The sequence below is a fragment of the Neodiprion fabricii genome, chromosome 6 (genome assembly GCF_021155785.1).
Source record: "Neodiprion fabricii isolate iyNeoFabr1 chromosome 6, iyNeoFabr1.1, whole genome shotgun sequence".
Classification (NCBI taxonomy): domain Eukaryota; kingdom Metazoa; phylum Arthropoda; class Insecta; order Hymenoptera; family Diprionidae; genus Neodiprion; species Neodiprion fabricii.
In genome coordinates, this window is record NC_060244.1 from 26,001,961 (window position 1) to 26,023,805 (window position 21,845).

Below are 21,845 nucleotides of genomic sequence, written 5' to 3' on the forward strand. Positions count from 1 at the left end.
CTTTAAGAAGTGAAATTATCAAAGTATAAGCATGTTCTGATTTATTACGATTTCTCAAATTTATATCGAACACGTATAATTACAATAACGTTACTGAATTAAACCTCACACAAGGTTAGATGGTGAAGAATAACTTTGACCAGATGGATAAAATCTGATCGGTGACGGACAGTTTGACGAAAGAACTGAACATAATACGCATGATCAGATTTTCTGCAAGCTACGACACGATTTCCAGAGTTGTAGAAAAAGAAGAATAAGAAGAAGGGGGGAGAGACAAGTAAATCGTTGCGGAATGCAGCTAAGTATCCACCGTAGCTTGAGGTCACTCTACTTTCGAAACCTTGCAAGTGAATTTTCTTTTCTCTTCTTTTCTCTTCTTTCTCAGATCGCCATCGCCGCCATGCTGCACTGGTACGGAGGTGCCGCTTGGTTAGTCGGACTTATGGTAAGTCGAGATGTGCCGTAAGGCTCCATCGATTCCTCGAGGAGGACACATCGAAACACCCTGAAGCGCTGTCGTCTCTTCACTGTACATGCTGCAGAGAGCCTCACCGATTATGCACCGCACCGTGCATGGAATATCACAAAAAGAACATGACCCACGCGCGCAATCAGCTCGAGAGAGAGAGAGAGAGAGAGAGAGAGAGAGAGAGAGAGACGGAGAAAGAGAGAGGAGAGAGTGAACCTACACGTGTGTGACAAATAGCTGCTGACGCGTCTCACTCACTCCAAGCATATGTGCCTCGTCCTTCCACCGATGAAAAGTTCCACCTCAAATAGCTCGAACCTATCAGACCTACACGTCCTTCTTCGTCACTGGCGTAAGTAAGACGGCGTCGATAAGCGTAGAGGTTTTTTTCGTCTTTACAACCCTAGTGTTCCTGGGAGACTTTACCATCTTGCCCGTAAAATTGAATCACCTTCTCTTCCCTTCTCTTCTCTTCTCGTTCGGCTAATGACGAAGAAGAACCGGCGGGTTCTCGGATTTACGATTTCATCTCCGTTTCAGGAACCAAATTAATTATCGTGTATACAATACGTGCGAGTATATAGAAAAGGGTATAAGGGGTTCGCTTATTGGCGGTTCGAGTAGATTACACGTAATGAAAACTCTCCTTTTATGATAGTGTTTTATTTTAAAAGGTCGAAATATCCGAATGATTTACAGTCATACGCATATTATTTACCCTCAGCCGGAATATCACTCGAGGATATATCAGCGCGACTATAAAAAGATTCGTTAACGTATCGGTGTGGTGATGAATACCTATATATTATACACATGTATACGAACAAGCACCGGCACCCACATCGTCCTTCGCGCATTAATTGACTTGTTTGCCGTATACCTGCAGCACAAGCAGCAACGGCACTAACATTGCAGCAGCGTAAAATTGCGCGGCATGAATAAAGTATCGCCAATGGTGCAGGTATATAAGTACGCATAAGTGTGTGTATGAGTCATTAACAGCGTGGGATTTGTATCGTTGTAAGCGAAATCTCCGACTATCGAAATGAATAAAAAATTTATATATATATACACACGTACACGGGTAATTTGAATTAACAGCTTCGGCGGATGTTTCATAGAAAAGAAGATTGATAAAACGAGTTTGGAAGAGAAGAGAGAAAAAATAGCCGCGTTAATTGGATTCAGGGTTTCACCGAAATACCGGTTAGGTTAAAATTCAAAAATTTGTTAGCAAGGTGACACTGCACGCAGACAAATAGCAGACGGCGAAGACCTTTCCATCGACGAAAGAACCAACCGAGGGACGTAAGGACCGACAGACGACGCCACTCGTGACTCAGACCGGTGGAATTCGGCCTGCATCCTGCAGCCTGGGGTCGGTTCTGCGTTGCACAGGTTCCTTCTCGCAAGTAAGGTCCTCGCTCGTCGCAGGAAACTCCATATACATATTTATATATATACGTATATACGTGTATGTACGTAGGGAGGATCACATACGCGTGGAAATTGACGCACATCGATAAAATGCGAGCATGCTGACGGGTCTTCGAATCGTCCGTGTGTTGAAGCATCGCGTTCGTAACGATTAACAATGTCTACATACCAAGGGGAACGAAATGAAGGCTTATCTACAACACGCGAGGATTTCGAGGTGGTTGTGTCGTTATCTCGAATCCTTAGAAACTCGTCTTTGGCACGCATGCGAGTATCGTGTTACGGAAAGAAGGGGTATCCATCCTTTGGGTGAAACTTCGAATACATATCTCCGCTCCCAATTATTGTGGGTATGTGGAAATTTGCGTACCTGATTTAGACTGTCGAGGATTCCAGAATTCGTCGTATTGTTGTGATGTGGCGACGAGTGACTCGTTGAATTCAACGATGGATTGCCGGTGTTCCTTTCAATACCACCAGCACCGCTATTGCCGTCATTCCGTTCCATATCAACGAGGATATCGTCACCCGACGTGATCAAGTAATACTTTTTCAATTTCACTAGCTACGTTCGAAGCTCAATCAACTCCGGAGCACTTCACTGCATCCGTTTAATCTGGATAAATAATCCCCGGATACGTGTATCCTGAAAGTTTGTCAAACGCGACAGGGCATGGCAAAAATGCTGCACGTGACGTCTCACGGTGAAGAACCACGCTGAGCTATTCAATTTTACGACCTCCTAAACGCCCCTTGGTTATGAAAATTGAGAGCTCATCACTTTCGACGATTGAGAAATTGGCTGTATTTCAATGTACGGCTACTCGACAAGGACGAAATCGTTAAATTTCCTCCTGACTCCGGTCGTTGGCAGAAACTGAACGACGTTCAGCGTTTCTCACTCTCTCGTTAAAACCGACGTAAAACTAGTTGCATGCTCCAACCACACAACGCTAACTCCAATATTTCACCATTCTTCTCGTCAGTCCGTTCCGTCTATCTACAGATTCTTCGGGAAAAGACTGAAATTCCCATCAACGTGAATATCGTCGAATCCACGCCTCACCTTTCTACACGCCAATGATGATAATAAAACATGCCATGAATTCCACTGGCGCGTTACGCGGTTTAGTGCGTAAGTCACGCCACGAGTCTACTACACAGCATCCATGATATTTCTCTCCCGACAAAATCACCTGTAGTAGTTTCCAATACAGGTAGTAAGTCTAGGCAACGACCAACACCTGTACCTCTTGTATCCACCTTTTCGCTCGCGTAAGTGAGCAGGTACCTGGCTTTGGTGATAGGATTCAACAGCCGTTTTCGCGTTTTTTACTATCCCTGTTCGTTTTTACAGCAGGTTAAATCTTCAGTCTTCTTTACTGCAATTATCGCAACTGCTTCACTGCGTACGTTCACTCGGTAGGTGGATTTATAGAGCGTAACAGTGACAGGAGATTGCGACGTTTGACCATTGGAATGAACGCGTGCCAAACAACAACAACAACAACAACAACAAGGAAATGTCTAACCGGAACAAGAGCTTTTCCTTCCCTGCCTTCGCAGCCGATGATAAATGCGCGAAAACTTTATCACTGCACCTTTCAACAGCACAATACAAACAAACTTGCAACACACCAGTAACCGGGTGTGCTTGTTAACATGATGCAAACTAGCAATGGACTCGATTGTCTTTTCAGATCCAACGCGCTATCGAAACCCGAGTATCGAACAGACGACTCGAGCCGTGGATCGTTGTTGTTGAAAAATCGGTCTAATCCCGAACGAATACGATAAAATCGAGGAATATATCCGGACCGATCCTTCTCGTAAGACCTGGCAACGCTGCCGCCAGCCAGAGGAACCGTCCATGCACTCCGGAGTAGAAGGTTTGATGCTAGTTGAGAGGCTGGAGGCCGACACCGGTTTACTGAGGCCACCGAGGGCCTGGCACGAGGTCTTTCCACTTCACGAGCCTCCAGGTAGAGGCCGGCACAGAACGGTTGCCGATCAACGGTCGGGGGAGATCGTATTTCGAGTTTTACTACGAGAGAAGGAGGATTCAGAGGAGGACGAGGAGAACCGTAGGTACCTACCTACGTATAGGTATACACCAAAGTACGACGAACCGAACCGGTCGTAGATTTGTTTCTGAATTCACGGTCACTCTCGGGAAATACTACACGCTCTGCAGAGCGGGAGAAAGGAGGTCCTCTGTATGGTTTACTCTTCCTGGTCCCCGGTCTCTTCCCACTCTCTGATTTGTGGTTTACGCGTTACGCACTCCACGAAATTACACGCCTTTATGGTTACAGTATTACACATGCCCAATTTTACTACTCTCCGTCCGTTAGGGTACAGACAATTACCATTCACGTATACCTCTGATCCACTCAGCGTTCATTACTGCCTGTGTATTACGCCGTATGGGATATACGTAACGATTTTCACACATCCACGAAACAGAGTTCCTCTCGTCCACGCGACGTTGAAACGCTTTACTTTCTTTACGGTACGAGTTTATACCTTAGACGGGTTAATAATATACCACCCTCAGCTCCTTCGCTTTTATTATCCGGCTTAAGGTGAAATTTTTCAACAGTCTGTCTATAGTTTTAAATAGCACGAAACACCGCCGGTAGCCGGTATTAAAAGTGCCGTAGAACTTACGTCATATACACAATTAGTGCATCGGTTTCGTATTTCACAAAAGTTGCGACACGATACGATCGAGTTTCAAAAATTCCAAATCACCGCTAGCCGGATCCGAGATTCCATCGCTTCTTGTTGTTCGAGCACACAGTAATTATATTGACTGCACTTGTCGTACGCGCTTGGTGAAAATAAGGCGAGTCATATTTCGTACGGAGCTTAGAAGTTCAGACACGATGACGCAGGTTGTTGTGGAAAATTCCGCGTGATCACAATTTTTTTTTTTAATTTTTTTCTCTCTCTTTCGAAAACAAATCTATTTACACATATACTTTTCGCGTAAGTCAGGTAGGAGACGAAGACCCTTCCGCGCAGGTTCAGCTTCCGCCTGACTCCTGAGGTCCTACAGGTAGCACATTTATTCTACCTTGACTCCGCCCTAACCCGGCCAAGTTGCGCGCAAAGGTTCACCCGCACGACGAGCCCTTTTCTCTTCAAAGAGTTACCGCGCAGTTGCCGGTAGTTCGTGAAATATCATTTGTGAAATTTGAGGCGATAAAAATGAATAGCAACAAGAGAAGAAAACGTTTCAACGACTGCTTGTGCAAATTTCGCTAGATAATTGGTGAAATTTTGCAGTCACTCCAGAACCACATTCATACAAGTATTTCACGACAGGTTTTACATAGAGAAAGAGAAAGAGAGAGAGAGAGAGAGAGACAGAGAAAGCAAAAAAGACACCTGAGGGAAGCAGAAGACGGTCATGCTTGAATGACAGAAGATGGAGGTTAACGGCAACGCAGTGCGGCAGTAGCGGAACAAAAGTCATTTTCAGATTAAACCATAGAACCGCTTTACTCTCTCGCTAAATTTCCTCTTCCACTGGTCTTTTTGAGGTGTCTGGTTTCTTTACCCGTACATGTAAACCTCGTAATGCAGTGTACTGCACGCAAATAAATAAGAACGGTTAATCACTGCATCCTGACAATGATTACCAATCTTTCGAGATTGAGTAAATTACAATCTCGGGCAAAAGAAAGTGCATCGAGGGATCAGCGGGTGAGACGATAAACGTCGGAGTCCCATAATTTTCGAGCCAAAAGAAATAATTGAAATTAGGTGAATAATCGAGCACTCTTAATGAAGAAGACACGGTCGTTTCTGACGCGTCGACCCTGCGCCTTATCCAGTTTCCACTAAATTCAAGCGTGAGTGTGTGGCTGGAAATGGACCGCATGTGGGTAGCTTACTTCTCTCCTGATGCTGGTTCAGTGAAACGGAGAGGCCGGTCGGACGGGTTTGGAGCCCTTTAAATTTTAAAAAGTTCGGCAATTCGAGTGAACAGGATATACGCCATTCGTCCCTTGTCTTTCGTTCCTGCTGCGGTTATCTTTACGGTTTTTCTGATTCGCTCGAGCTCCATTCCCGACACAATTTAGGTCAAAAGGTATAAAACCAAACCGAAGGAATGACGCAGAGGTATTGATTCGCCTGTACGATAAATCGCGCGATAATTCATCCGAGTTGCATTTTTTTTTTTTTTTTTTACTTCCACTTTTCTTCAATGCATAGTTGCAGATAATTGCTGCTGTTTAAATTTTACGACTGACGTATAACATAATAGCGCGACCGAAGCGTCGTGAAATACTCCCAATCTGTAATTCCTGCACGGATTATACCGATGCAACTGCTTATACTTCTCCAGTCAGCAGCTGAAGCGGGCAACGCGTGTTTCTTGGTTTTATTTTCATTTTTTACACCCGACAGTATAGGTGTGTGTATAAATGTACATATATTTCAACGTTATCGAAGACGAGGGATCAAGCCGAGTTTCGAACGGAACAAAACAGGAATAAAATCAACGAGTCGTGGCATAGACTGTCCGCGAGGAGAAGGGTCGACTGAAAAGTGACTTAATTCCAGAACCAGCGTAGTTCACTAGTAGCCATATATTTTTCACACACATACAGGCACCGTCAATTCTGCAGGAGACGATAAGATGGCTTGCTCGTTTCAAGATAGACGGCCCAACAATGAGAGTATAATAAAATAAGCATAAGTCGATCCAATGTTAATACAACGCATGTGTGAACCAACACGTGTTCAAAATCACCGGGCACGTTGCAATCTCATTGCAAGAGTATTTTCAGATGGTGAATAAAGAAGTATGTATATTGTATATATTATACAGATAAATAAAAGGGGGAAAGGCGGTGGAACGCGGTTCGGAACACAGCGCATATCTCTTCAATTACCGTGCCTCGTGTACCTGCGTGTACAATACTGTACATATATACCTGTGTATGCAAGGCTTGAGTATAGTCCACGTATCTCTGAGAGTTTAACATTTTTTTTCGCAATTTTACGCTCACTCTACCGTGCAATTACTCAAACTAGAAATATTTCCCCGTAAAAATAGGAAAATGAATATTTTTCGAAGAACTTGTAACAACAATTCGACACTGCAAACGCACGACACACACTGAAAAATATCGAACTACGATATATGGGTCATGTGGTGCAGATGGCAATGGTACCTATCGTTGCCCTGCAGAGAGTATTGATGCGGTGCCATACATCAGCGAGTATGATATGTTTGTGTGTGTGTGTGGGTGTGTGTGGGTGTGTGTAATCACCGTATACGTATACCTTACGTATGGCACATCATGCAAGAAAATGCGCAACGCTGCAGCGGATCAGTTCAAATACCGCAGCTGCACAGCTAGCTGTCCGCTTTGCCCGCAAATATTTTACGATAGGTAATTGCTACCTTCGTTGCATTGCCATAATACCTATACCCCCACTAGCAGGTATGATCTCAACGAAAGGCCGGGCTCGCGGTGTAGAGTGTAGCGGTGATTGGTACTATTCGATCGATTTCTCACTTCTTTTTCTTATTCTTAACCATCGGAATGGGACATTAACGGCTACCGTCGGAGAACACTGACAGCGTTCTCAAGCCACTGGATTGTGCAGAATTTAAAACAAGCGTATAGGAATTCTCAAATGTAATTGACGATGGTCTATTTGCGGTGGGATGCCAAGGGTGATCGCTCACGGATAGAGAGAGAGGGAGGGAGGGAGAGTTAGACACTAAGCGCGGTACGCGAAGAAAAAAATGTTACACTGGGGCAAAAGATGAGAAATTGATGTGAGAGGCGTGGCCGGGTGGTCGTGAAGAAGCTACCAAAGGAAGCATTAGAGCGAGAAAGATCCTGGCAGCAGTCGAAGCGAGGCACAAATGGGTTGAAAATTGATGATATACGAAGTTGAGGAGGTAGAGGAAGACAGGCGCGAATGTCGTAACATGACCTTGGGAAGGGTCGGTCGAGAGTCTCGAGGAAAGAGAGTATCGTCGGAATTATAAAAGGTGTTTCAACTCTCGTCCCGAATCCCGAAAGCAACGACCTTTTCCTTATATACCGACAACAACGTCCTCGAGGTCCGTGACACAGAGTTATACACGGCTTAGGGCTAAGGTCGTTCAATATTTATAAGAGAAACCGCGTGGCGGGGGTCGAAGAGAGTGCAGGGTACAAACCCGGAGGACATGTCCCATGCGCACGAGACTAAATATGCGGTCGTTCTCTCCGTCTCTTTCTTCTTCTTCTTCTTCTTCTTCTTCTTCTTCCTCCTCCTCTTCTTCTTCTTCATCTTTATCTTCCTCTTCTTCGTCTTACTCGCCCATAGAGTGGAGAACGAGTAATGGCATGCTACAGAGGAGGGCGGAGGTGAAGGAATGCAGTTGGACTGCACTCGAGTGAACACCATTCTACACTTGCACGCGCCTCTTACGCCAGCCCGTCCTCCTCTTCTTCTTCGTCGTTCTCTTCTTCGTCCTCTGCTTCGCCTCCTCGACCGTTCCGTCTACTTCTTAGGTAGTTCCAGAAGTAAAGGTAGAAGAAAGAAGAACGCTTCAAGGCCTGCACGTATGTGCTTTCAAGTGGGCACAGGCAGTAGACGAGGGCGTTGGAACTCGCTGATTAGCAAGAGTTGCGTACAATGCACCCCACTGTTCCTATCCTGATTCCCTCTTTCAGGACAAGAAACGCATTTCTACCTCACTATTCTGCGCCTCCGCTTAGTGTCGGATGTGAAGAAAATGGTGGGACAGGGGTAATTTACGAAAACGACGAAAAATTAATGTAAAGAATTTTACGTCCCGGAGATCGTGTCGTTTATCGAATTCGCCTGAATGCGTAATAACATTTGTAATCCATTCGGTAGGTACGAACAGGTATGCATGGTCTCCAGCAGTTTTTCAACGTCATTGTCATTTCATCGTTCGCTCTCCCTTTCTCTGGATTTTCTGACTCTGTGGAAGGATTTAAGATTCAGCTTCGTGTAAAGAAGGAGGAAAGGACGATGATATGACCGAGGAATAATAACGAGATTTCGACGAAGAATACCGAGTCCGCAGCAACGCGATCGACGTCAGTCTACGTTTCTCTTCTTTATACATATAATATATATGCTGTGGGCGAACGTACCGCGGCTGTTCTGTTGCTGGTGCAGACCAATGAATGAAATACGCGCAGACGGAAGTGACGAGCAACGTAAAAGCGAGAGGTTAATTCTTCTTCCCAAGAAGTAGGATCACCTTCGTTCGGTAATCGATCGCTTCGAAAGGAACTCCCTGAAGAGATTCACGAGTACACCATTTTTTAACAGATGATGATAGAATGGAATGTGGAAATTGAAGAATAAAGAGGCGCTAAATTGTCGCTTTCGTTTTTCACGATTGAAAATCAGAGAGACAGAATGAACTTATCCTGACTTTCGATCGTTTTGATCTTTACCTTGGGATTCGAGCAATAAGTGCGTTTCAAGAGTTAATTTTCTTCAAGTAAATGTGTGTCTGAGGGAAAATTTCACGCTTTGAGCACGTCAGTTTCTTCCGTCATTTAACTATAATCGAGAAAAGTAGGAGAGCGCAATGTCAAGGCCGGACATTCATTGTCTCGACACCCTCTCGTGGGAACGCGGCTCTTTGTTTAAGTCAAAGCAGTACCGAAGGGCGTGAAGTGTGGCAGTTGGTTAAAGAAAGAAGGTGGTCGTAGAGTTTATGAGAGCGGAAATGCAATTTGCAACTTTTTTCAAATGCGCTAAACAAAAGAATAAACGCTGCAATTACTCGAGGAATTATACATCCGTTCTTGTACGGTGATATTATTCGCTTATTCTTGTACACAATAATTATACTAAAGTGTCATATGGTGCGGGGTTGCGAAAGAGTCGCTTTGCAAAAACCAGAAACATAATATTCGCGTCAAAATTTTCTTTGGACGTTAGATACTTGGCAAATCTTCATCACCAAACATCAATTTAAACTTATAGATAAATATCGAACGTATAAATGTCAGAGAATTTTTGCTCTTGAATAAAACAGGTTCCCGATCTAAAGCTTATACGCATGCCTGCGGCGTGACGAATATACGGGCCGTTAAATACGTTCGGTAAAAAAAAGTCTCGAGAATGCTTCGGTTCGATTAGGATCGTGAGAATCGTCCGTATTTAAACAAAAACATAAGAAAAACAAAATTTTGTCGTCATTTTTTTCTTTTCCAATGATTAAGTCGTCGCGTGTGAATCGGCGAATCATTGTTTAATGTCATTAAAAAAAAAAAAAAAGTAGAGAAAACTACCGAATTTTCTTCGTCAGCTGCACGAGCCCCAATAATTTGCAACGAGATAATGATTTTTCAACCTAGCTCGACAAACTTCTTTCTTTATCCGCAGGACAGGTACCTCTACGTATAATATAATAATGTTAAGAGCCTAAGCAAAAATGAAAGAGACTAAAAGAGATCAGCAGGAAAATAGTAACGCTAACGCACTTCTGTTGGAACATGCAATGGGCGTACACGATACATGCGAAGTAACAGCTCTCGCGTAACTATATCTTCATATACATACAGAAAGACACATGCCGCAGAGTAAACGAACGAACGAACGTAACGCGAGAATAACAGATTAGCGTAAATTATCAGTAAATGCTTTTGGGCGTATTCGAAGCCGACGGTGACGAAGCGAACCGTAAAACGCGATCATCCCATTCCAATTATTAAAATATTAAACAGCACGACACGGAAATTTACATTCCCGAATAAATAGTTACGAAACAAGAGAAATGAAATGTAAATTCAGCACCGATCCCTGATTAATGCTATTTCAGAATGAAGTGGAAATTATTTGTTTGATTGCAGGTCTCTTTGTTCTTTGTTGTAATAAAAAACCTTGACAGCAATTCTCAACCGTCAAGTTCAATATCCGATATTCTACAATTGATTATATTTAAAATTTAATTTACCCTGTGCCTGCGCCGGTTTCTCCTGGTGCTTCCACCTCCACCCAAGAGGAAGTCGTCTCGCGGAAGATGGGGAGGACCACCGTAAGTCTTGCTGGTGGTTGATCGTCGTTTATTCGAAGTACGAGCGGTTGATTTTTTCTTTGAAGTGCGTTTGTTTCTAGTTCGAAAGATTTTTCGAAAAATTTTCATCTCGTTCCGATCGTCCGTACTATTTTAATACTATCGACAGTTTTAACACCGAATTTGATTTTCTTTCCGCGGCGTGACAACGTGATTCAAATTATAAATTTACGACGAGATATCATAATTAGCATTTGAACCGTTACCAACAACAACAACAACAACAACAGCAGCAAGAATATTTAAGAAAGTAAAAAACGATATATAGGAAGATAAGAAGACGCTGCTCTTCTTTTCAAACCGCCATCTTTAGCTCGTAGAGGTAAACTGCGTGTAGAAAAATGACCAGTTCGCGTTCGTCGAGGCTTCCCGACTAAATTCCTGCAACCGATAATCGAATGGGGCGCGAACGAACGGTCTACGTATGAACATGAACCAACGGGGGCGGATCCATAGCTGTTATCTGTCTCTTCGTACGGCGACTATTGCATTCGTTCCGAACATTTATTTACACATACGCGTGTACGTATATATATTTACACACGTTAATGCCTTATTCTAATTCAATGGCGCCGACGCGACAGGCTGGTTCAACTATTTCTAGTGCAGCACCATAATCCCGTCTTAAGTACGCATACCTGCAACGATGCAACGTGCAGAAATCTAGTATACACGTAATTGATTAATCCTGAAGCGATCGAGCTTCGCCACTTCCTCATACGCCCATAATTCCATCGTTGCATGAAGCGCGTACGCGTGGATTCAAGAATTACCGATGCATAACTTATTCGGTACATGATCTTCGATTAACGTGCGTGCGATACTTTAATAAAATTATTGTACGGTAATAACAATTACTTACTTGTCGTGTTTCTGTGTGTTTCGAGTTGCTTTTACAATTCTTCGTATTATCGACATTTGATTTGAAAAAATTCATTTCTTTAGTCACGATTTTTGGGGAAAACAATGTATACGAAAACTACAACGATAACAGACAAACAGTTGTTGTGTGAAATTCGCGCGTCGTACAATCGTCGTATAGACGGTACAGGGAAACTTGGAGAATTGGATTATAGTTGTTGAAGCCCTTCGTCTCTTATACCTACTCGCGTGCTGCGTCTATGTATACATACTAGACCTATGTATTTACTCCGTTAACCACAGACTCCACAGTTAAAGTTAATACCAAGCGGTTCTTGACAGCGGGAAAGTACGCGGTACCTTATTGAAAATCGTAACTCGTTACGCATGTGAGATTTGAAATAATAAGCGAAAGAAAGAAACTACCATATTATTTTAAGTGGCTTTTAACATTTTTATACCCCTCTCTGAGAAACAAATGTTATTCTACGTACGTATTTCAAACAGTCTTGCATAATGCGGTACATTATTAGTATAATAAATTGACGGAGAAAATGATTTGAGGTGATATTTGGGGCACGCGTTTAATAGAAGAATCACGGACACATCCCGATTAATGAATGAAAGACAAAAATAACTGTCTAACATTAAATCCGTGTTCGGTCTCAGACCTTTTATTTCTTTTTATTTATTCTAATCTAACGTCACACTTTCCGACTTCGTTAACCGTGGATCATACAGCGAACTGACCTTTGTGATATACTTTAACTATATATGATTGGACCATTAAGGAGGATTTGAACGAATTTGTGTCGGGGTAGATCTATGCATACAGATGCAAGATTATCAGAGACATCTTTTAGGTGAATGCAACCATCGACCTCCGTTGCAGATTTCCACTTGCTCTATAGTGGTAAGCCAAGCTCGAGCAACGGTGAGTGGTAAGTACAGATACGGGGAACGAAAGGAGGAACTCGGTACTCGGTAAGTAGGTGGAAAGCTGTATCGACTACGCGGTCGATAAGCTGTGCTTTCAAGCTATTTCACATTCGGATACGTGTAGTACGTGTTACACACGTGCCATTAATAACAACCAGAAACTACTACGAGGGTATCGAGTTGCACGTACACGAATGAAAAGCATTTCGTGATTAAAATACAGTCTTTGAAACTAGCAAGCAGTATAAAATTTCGTCCATCTATAGTTGCATTTTCGAAATTTTACTCCAGCCTTCAACATTGGTAAGTAACATTTTATTTTCCAGTTCCTGAAATAACTGAGAGAAAAAAAAAAAAAAAAAACAATTCATCAACCACATCAACAACCGTGAAATCATTCCCAAAATCCGCATGTTTCCAATGAAATTCGAAGCCAATCCCATGACCCCGCAATGTCCAAAACGCATTTGCACTCGAACGTGAATGAGAAAAATGAATGTCTTCAAATACATTGTAACGTCTCGACGATGATCGATCGTGATCATAGTCACCTGCGTAACGACAATCACCGTGGTACTCGTACCGATAGAATTTGACAAAGGTAGGAAAAGTGTATACTAACCGGTTCGTCGACGGGCTCGTCAAGCACCTCGAGAATGGGGTCGGACGCAGCGGAGATGACGTTGGGGTGCGCGTAGGACGCCCTTTGATTCGGGGGCGGTGGAGGTGGCGGCGACGACGAGGGTGCAGGAGACACTGAGTGGCCCCGATGAGGCTCGGAGAATCCCACAACGCTGCTGCACCTCCTGGACTCGACTTCTGCGCTGAAGAAGAAAAGTTTTCTATAAGTATAATTAAACTCGCGAGATTATCCCACCATTCGTCGATTCGTTGATGATCGAATTTAATGATCGTTAAATACGCGATTTTTTGAGTGACAAGTGATCGTTGACACGCAAGATAGAGAGACGAGGGAGACTTTTTTCCCTGCATGGAGTGCAGGAGCAAAAGTTAAAGGAAAGTTGATGATTGCTTGCACTGCAAGTTTCAGGGTTTAGTTTGTTGTTAGTCAAACAACGAAATGGTAGAACACGTGTTGACACAACGTCGAAATGAAGACCAAGAAATCATCATCGCCACAACATCGATTGAACTGATAGTATGTACCGAGTATACACCAATGCCGCTTCACATTTGTATAGAATTTTCTTTTGCACTTATATGTAGCACTATCAAATCACTGTCGGTTTACCAAAGTGGCACGTTTGAGTTCAAGTTGCACCTGCACTTTTTACTTACAATTAGTACCATCAAACAAACTTACGACGAGCCCCAGCGAGTTGATCGTGTTTAACTACCCCTTCGGTGCGGCAGCGATAACGAATAATTTACCAAAAGGCATAAATTGGGGAGAGAGAAATCATCCTCGTATTCGGTATCAGTGGAATTGACTCCGAAGAGTGGGTCAAGACTATCAATCCAACCGATTATCTGTCTTTTTGATTTTCGAAAGACAAAGTTCAAGGAGTAATCCGAGCCTCGGGTATTCATAACATTTCAGTTCATCGGGATTGTTATCTATCATCATTACAACTCAATGTTTCCATTTCAACGTAAGTGCAGTTCGGTGACGATTGTTCGAAGGAAGTGTTTTCTTAAAAAAGGCGAAATTTCACTTTCGCTTTTTCCCCTCAACATCACCTCCCGAAGTCATTGCAGACGTGGTACTTTTTCAGCTTTCGATGCATCGTATAATGCGTGCCTACTTATCATCATTGAGGTCAACCGGTGGACCTTGAATGTCCAAATATATCGTTGGACCTTGGGATTATCGATCGAGGGTCAAAAAAAGGAACCTTTACATAACGAGATGTCAGGACGCGTGACCACGTGACCGGGTGACCTTAGCACTACGCAACTCACAAGCTATTCATAGAACACGATCACTATAAGTGTCTCAGTTAGATTAAAATATGATGAAAGTTTTATGAGGTTGTGGTTCATACAACACAATCACAAAACTTGGTAAAACGTACGCTAATTTAACCATTTTGGGTGAGAGGTATGAACAGGTCGTGGTTTTATCTTCTTGTCAGTTCGTTTTACGAGTATTTACTATAAAACTTTGAATCAGGATTTTCGGTATAAAACTATACTCGACATTGCTCATCATTTACACGATATCATGAAATTTATGATTCCGTTGAATTTCTCTGTTATTCCATTCCATTCAAATATTTAAACATCCCGTTACTTGGATATTAACATTGAAATATTTTTATTCGACGAGATAAAGTGATCAACGATATTTTTTTAACACGACCCATGTACATACATACGTAAGAGACAACCTGTAAATATGATCCTTTAGAGAAAAACGAAATGCATGATGCGACAAAGGATTGAAGAATAACGATTCAAATTCTGCAGACTGAATGAAATACTGTTCAAATATGCCTAATTTCCAGAATACCCAAGACCCGAAGTCGTTGTACAAACAATGCGACGAAGTTAATAAGGAAGAAAAAATGAACGGAGTAGACGAAACGGTTGAGCAACTGCTCATACCTCATAATCGAGATTCGCCATCAGCGAGTCTGAAAGAAGGTAGAAAATTGTACCAGTACATCGCGACGGGAGTAGGTCAGTTTATGATGATAAATATAAAAAAGATGACAAACTAACAATTCGATATAAAGTTATATGCCGGCCTCGATAGAAAGATAACCTGATGAAATGAATTTTCGAACATATAGCTGGACTGCCGGCACTCCAACTGGGCATCGTCCTTGGTTGGACATCACCAATGCTGCCTTATCTGACCTCGAAGGATTCGTTCGTGGTCGTTAACGAGGATCAGAGTTCGTGGATAACGTCGTTGGCGGCGTTGGGTGCGTTCCTGGGTGCACTTCCGGCTGGTAAATTAGCGGACTACATAGGTCGTCGAAGGTCAATACTGACCGTCAGCATCCCGTTCCTCGCCTCTTGGATGATGATCATACTGGCTAAGGACATATGGGGAATATACACGGGTAGATTATTCGCCGGAATTGGTTGCGGTTCGATTTGCGTGTTGTCGCTGATGTACGTCGGCGAGATAGCCGAGACCTCGGTAAGGGGTCCGCTATCGTCGTCCTTCGCGATCCTGATCGCCTGCGGCATCCTCTACGCCTACGCGGCTGGCGCGGTCCTGAGTTACCGGGCGTTCGCCGGTTCCTGCGGCCTGTTGATCCTCCTCTTCTTCGTCCTTTCGCCCTTCCTGACCGAGTCACCGACATGGCTGTTGCGCCAGGGACGGAAGATCGAGGCCAACGAGGCACTGCTTAGACTGCGAGGACCCGACTTCGACACTGAATCGGAAGTGGCCTGTCTCCAGTTTCACCGGCAGTCGAAGGAGGGTGGAATCAGGGATTTGGTGGGAACTCGGGCGGGAAGAAAGGCGATGACGGCGTGTCTGGGTCTGATGTTCTTCCAGCAGTTGTCCGGCATCGATGCTGTCCTCTCCTACACCGTCCTGATATTCCAAATGGCTGGTAGCTCGATCGAGCCGTTTATAGCCACGGTTGTGATCGGCATCGTCGAGGTCGTCATGTCCGTTTTAGTCGCGCTAATAATCGACAGAGTCGGTCGAAGACCGCTGCTCATTGTCTCCGCGGCCATGATGGCTATCAGCCTTGGCGCCCTCGGGTACTACTTCAAGATGAAGAGCTCCGGGTGGGACGTAACCGGCGTCGGATGGATACCACTGGTCTCCTTGACCCTCTACGTCGTCATGTTCTCCGTAGGTTACGGATCCATACCTTGGACGATGATCAGCGAGCTTTTCCCCCCTGAAACAAAGGGTGCGGCGAGCAGTATTTCTCTCTGCGTTAACTGGGCCCTGGTATTCGCCGTCACGAAACTCTTCCCTACGATGATGACGCATCTCGGGGAGAGTACGACCTTCTGGATTTTTGGCAGCTTCATGGCGCTCGCTAGTGTATTTTCAATCCTATTCGTTCCTGAGACCAAGGGAAAGTCCTTGGAGGAAATTCAGAGCAAACTCGAGAGGGGACGTGGCAGGATTTTTCGTCCTGATCTTGACGTTAATATGGGAGTGAACGTGTGATATTAGAGTATTTGGGTGAGAATCAGATCGCGGAGAATTGGAATGATTACGACGGACACGAACGAGATTCTCAATCCTGTCGACATCACACTGGAATGCTATTCAATTGCTTCTTATTCTATGTAATATCATGGGTGTCCATGAGTGCAGTTTTCTTCAAGTGCAATTAGGTAAAAAGTCAAGTGCATAGACTTGCTGTTTATAAATATAAACTATTTTATGATACGATATTCAAGATTAGCCGTTGTCTTTCATAATTTCCGTACAGCCTAACAAAATGTTCAAGCGATAGAAGATACCAACAATGAATATTATAATAAATTTAATATTTTCTTCATATTTCGATCGTTATTTATAACATTCGCCTATAGTAGAATATACATATAGTAACGATAATAAAAAAATTTCCGCTAAAATGATGAGAAGGTGTAAAGAGAAACAAACGTCGATGGTGCAGTATATTCCAGGGCGTTATAATAAATTCGCGTATATGCAGACGTAATTGAGTTACGTGCAAGTCGGTGAGCGGTTTAGAAGTGTTTCTCCTAAGGCTTTGCAGGGCATGCAATATGACACTACCTTGTTGAAAAACAAAACGTGACACATGCAAAAAGACTTAGCTTTACAGCCCTTCGATCGTTTTATAACAATATGTAATCAAGCATTTTTTCTCTATCCTATTTATTTCGTCAGAAGAACAGTCAACTGTTTGCAAATTCGCAACATAAAATGACTGAAAGTAATGATTTTGAAGACTGTAGCGATTGATCGTAAAAAGTGAGAAATGTTTTCTCTCGACCTTATCTCGGTATACATATACAGTTCTCGGTATGTTTGGGTCGAATCAAAGAATTCCGAATTTTTACGTTTCAACCTTCCTCAGAAAACTATAAAGATGTTTTATTATCGTCAAGGCGCCAATTAGATTACAAAGAAATATACATTTACCAATAGATATAGGCAGCACTTACAATTAATCACTATTAACCTCATTATATGTGAGGTGAAGCTTTCATGCGAAAGAGTTCCAGATTAAAAAAGAGACATCAAACTCGGTGATTATTCGTTAAAAATCCAAATCATATACATGGAATGTATATTTCTTTGTAATCTTGTTGTTGCTCTAACGATAATAAAATGTCTATGTAGTTTTCTACGGAGGGTCGAAACGTAGAATTTTCGACTTCTTTGAATCGACCTAAACTCACCGGCAACTATGCACATTGATTGTAGAGAATCGAGCCCAAGCCAAAGGGTAACAGGTTTTATTTCACCAGCACGTTAGACGCGAGGTTTTTGAAACTCACCAAAGGGTATGAGGCGAAGATTGGGGGGATTGCGAGGTCGAGGGTGGTCCCCTGGGTCCCGGTGGGCCAAGGCAGTACAACGCGTTCAAAGGCACGAAGTAACCCAGCTGGGCAGGAAGTGGAAGAGTGTTGTAACCGGCGTAGAAACAGCGCTGGGTATCATTGGTGTACATCTTGGCCTAATATTAAGGACGAAGAGTGCCTTAATCAAGGCGATATCACTTTCCTTTACTTCCGGCAATAAATCCAAGCACCTCTCGCACTAATTGGTGTCAAAAATTCGTCTGCGGTTATTTAAAATGTTTGAAATCAACCACTTCTACGAAACATCGACACCGGTCTCCGGGAAATTAAATTTGTTCGAAACTTTGGCCACCGATTTTGCATTTTCATCGTTACTACACCTTCGCAATATTATCAAAAATTCGTAAAACAGCATGATCGATTTGTCACATTCTTTTTTTGAATTTTTCAACAGTTCTATTAATCGCTAGAATTTTTGTTGACCACAATTGCGGAAATAGATCGAAAAATTACTTTACCCCGAATTAAGCGGAATGTACGAATGATGGAAAAATGAACCAAAAATTACGTCGCAATCGACGAAACGTATGAAACGCGTTTCTCTGTCGTCGCACGCGTTGTGACTATCGGCCATAACAATTACGGATCTCGGTATAAACGATTTCACGACTGGTCGTCTCGTGAGCTTTTTTTCCACACAGACACGTACGTACGTAACTATACAGTATGGGTACGTAAGTACCATACTATGTAAGTACATACCCATACACATTAAAACCGCGTCAGCGATAGAGATCGACTGAGTAAACGAACTAGAGATAGGAACAGTGTCTAGAGGCCCAAATAAATTTCTATCACCACGCTGAAGAATGATGGCCCGTGATGCACTGTGTTTGAAGAGTTTTCAACTATTTGTTATAATGCGGCTAAGAATAGATGGGTCATATGCGTAAACACATAGGTATATATGTGCGGGCGTGTCACAGGATGAAATAATAAATGAAAAGCGTGACGCGTACTGTGAGCAGAGCCGATAGTTTCTTGTACCGTAAATATATTATTATACGTAAATACGAAACGGAAATTGACCAAAACTGTTATCGATATAACGGTGAAAAATAAAAATTACTCACAATCGATTCGTAGAAAACAATTTTAGCTATACGTGAACCAGAATGTATTTCAACGTGTTATACGAGCTATGCATAAAAGTCGCGATGTGCAAACAAGCGTTTAGCACGTTCCAGAGCGCGCCGATCACTTAATAATTGGTGCGAAAAGGGTCAGCTGGCGAATAAATAAACGAGCTAGTTACCTCGAGGGTTTAGAAACCTCTCTTCCGTCGTAATCTTCTTGTTATACAGGAAGATTAAACTTACACCCGTAAATCACATCGCTTGCTATCTAATTGTAAATTTATATACATCGAATCGATCGCTCGGCGGATCTTTCATGATTGAAAAACAGCTAAGCTATGAAAAAGAGGATAATTGAAGCGGTGTCAATTATACTAACACCTGTAATACAGAATCGAAAAATGTAGAAGTCGAGTGAAACTTCTACTTGTTGGAAGTGATTATAGATACTCGTCGAACATGATAGCAAGAATTTTCCATTCGCAAATGTCGAAAATATGTTATAATTAGTACCTACACAGTATGCATACTTGAAACGACTTCCTAATATACAAAGCGTACAATCAAACGTATGCAGACAATTTTCAATCAAGTACTAACTAAACACGGCTAAAGAGTAGAGAAGAACCGTCCCGCAAACACACCAAAAACCCAATTCCAAATTGAAAAATAACGAATAAGAAGAAGAAAAACAAAAAAAAAATTATCAAGATACGACCTGCGAAAGAATTGAAAACTGAGGAGACGGATATGAAAGTTAGAAAATTTAAGTACAGCGAGGAGAAATTATCCCCGAAGGAGGATGGCGCGAATTTTTCGAGGCAGCGCGAAGCGAGTGACGCGGTTCGGTTCGAAGGCGTCGCGACGACTGACCCCGAGGACGACGACGACGCATACGACACGGGAAAACGTACGGAACTGCAGCAGTAGCAGCAGCAGTAGCAGACGACAAATGGAGCAAGTGAGAGAATAAGCGCGGAAGAAACGACGCGCGGGCGCCGCGGGCTGCCGACGCTTCTCAAAATAACGAGGGTGTCACAGCAGCAACAGAGTCGGTAGCTGCAGCCGTCGCGTCGTCTCCAAAGAGTTCTGAGGAGATGCTGAGGAGACTGGACCGGAGTTGGTATAGTCGAGACGTGCGCCGCACTCTGGTTTCCACGTATAATACAAGGGTTCAACACTACGCAGCTTATACGCGGTATGCGGAGCGGAGAAGAGACGCCGAGCGTCCCTCCGCATCGCAGCGTTGTTAACGCGGCAATGCGACGTCGCGACGCATAGCGACGCATAGGTTATAGATATATGTGTATATCTCTGGGAGTTTAATAGCGGGTATACGACTCATCGCGTCTCTCCAATTTTAGTCCGTGGTTTGAACTGGGAAACGGACGGATACTCGTGATGGGAATCAAATTGTTGTCGTGGTTGACGCACTTTTTTCAATCTGAGATACCCTGGATTTTTCATAAAATTTATATGGACACCTGTTAGTTATAGATGTGTAACGAATGCGCAAGGATAACGATTATTTGTACAGGGTATTTCTCGAGAAATATAACTAAATACGAATTTAAGATACGTTTTTAGAGACCGATCATTGCAGCGTAGCGCTGGTTATTTTGTTACACGTATCTTTCGTGAAATTTTATCAAACTTGCGTACGTAATAACGTAAATGGTACTCGTGGCAACAGGTGAGAACGGACGCACGATAAAGAATTCGATTTTTCTTCGCTGGGATTAAATTTTGTTCTATTTAATATAAAATATAATTTTTTCGGAATAAATATTAAATCCTAAGACAAGTTCGGTTAATTACTAGGATCACAAATTTATACAATTCATATTTTCCATCCAAAGCCCCGAAAAAAAAAAACGAAATCCTGACCCGATTTTGGGGTTAACTCGATGTGTATAATACAACCTATCAATGAGTTAAAAATATTAAAAACTTCCGGATTCGAGGAAGTGCAAATAAAACCAGGGGTAATTTTTAAAAAAGAACAAGGCATCGGGGTTCGAATCCATGAGCGGTATTGAGAGACAGGCGTTTAAGACTATACAAATGCGCGGGGTATATCTATAGATAGACCAAGGTGCATAGACGTATAGCATTTCGTGTTTCTACTCCAGTCGATTAGTCCAAAGCCTATCCATCTCAAACTGTATACCACGCATCCTCTGGCTAAGCACAAATGATGAATTACAACCAGCTGTACAGTTTTAAAAGACGCCCGCATTCAAGAGAAAGCATGGATCAGAAACTTGGCGCAGCCTGCATGCGGGATGTCTTAAGTGATTCAAATTTTCAGAACATTTGTTACATCGGTTCAAAGATTCTTGACGGTTTGTCTGCATTTCAGTCTCGTTATTTCGCTTTCGGGTATATTTATATACCGAGATATTTTTTTTTTTCTTTTAATGCATATACAATTTTTACACGCACTTTTTCAACTGCTGCGACAGAAAAATAATTCGAA

The 21,845-nt window shown here is 42.8% G+C and overlaps 1 protein-coding gene across 9 annotated transcripts in view; it reads right to left on the reverse strand.

Moving 5' to 3' along the window:
• Window positions 1-21,845, reverse strand: part of LOC124185454 (tight junction protein ZO-1) — a 74,929-nt gene that overhangs the window by 40,557 nt on the left and 12,527 nt on the right. For 6 of the 9 annotated variants that reach the window (XM_046576248.1, XM_046576258.1, XM_046576251.1 and 3 more), the window contains exon 3: window positions 13,414-13,615. In XM_046576248.1, the coding sequence (XP_046432204.1) occupies window positions 13,414-13,615 (202 nt within the window). Of the gene's footprint in view, window positions 1-2,279; window positions 3,764-10,871; window positions 11,312-13,413; window positions 13,616-18,206; window positions 18,698-21,845 lie in introns of those variants that run through there. The other 3 variants (XM_046576249.1, XM_046576253.1, XM_046576255.1) reach the window with 3 other exon arrangements.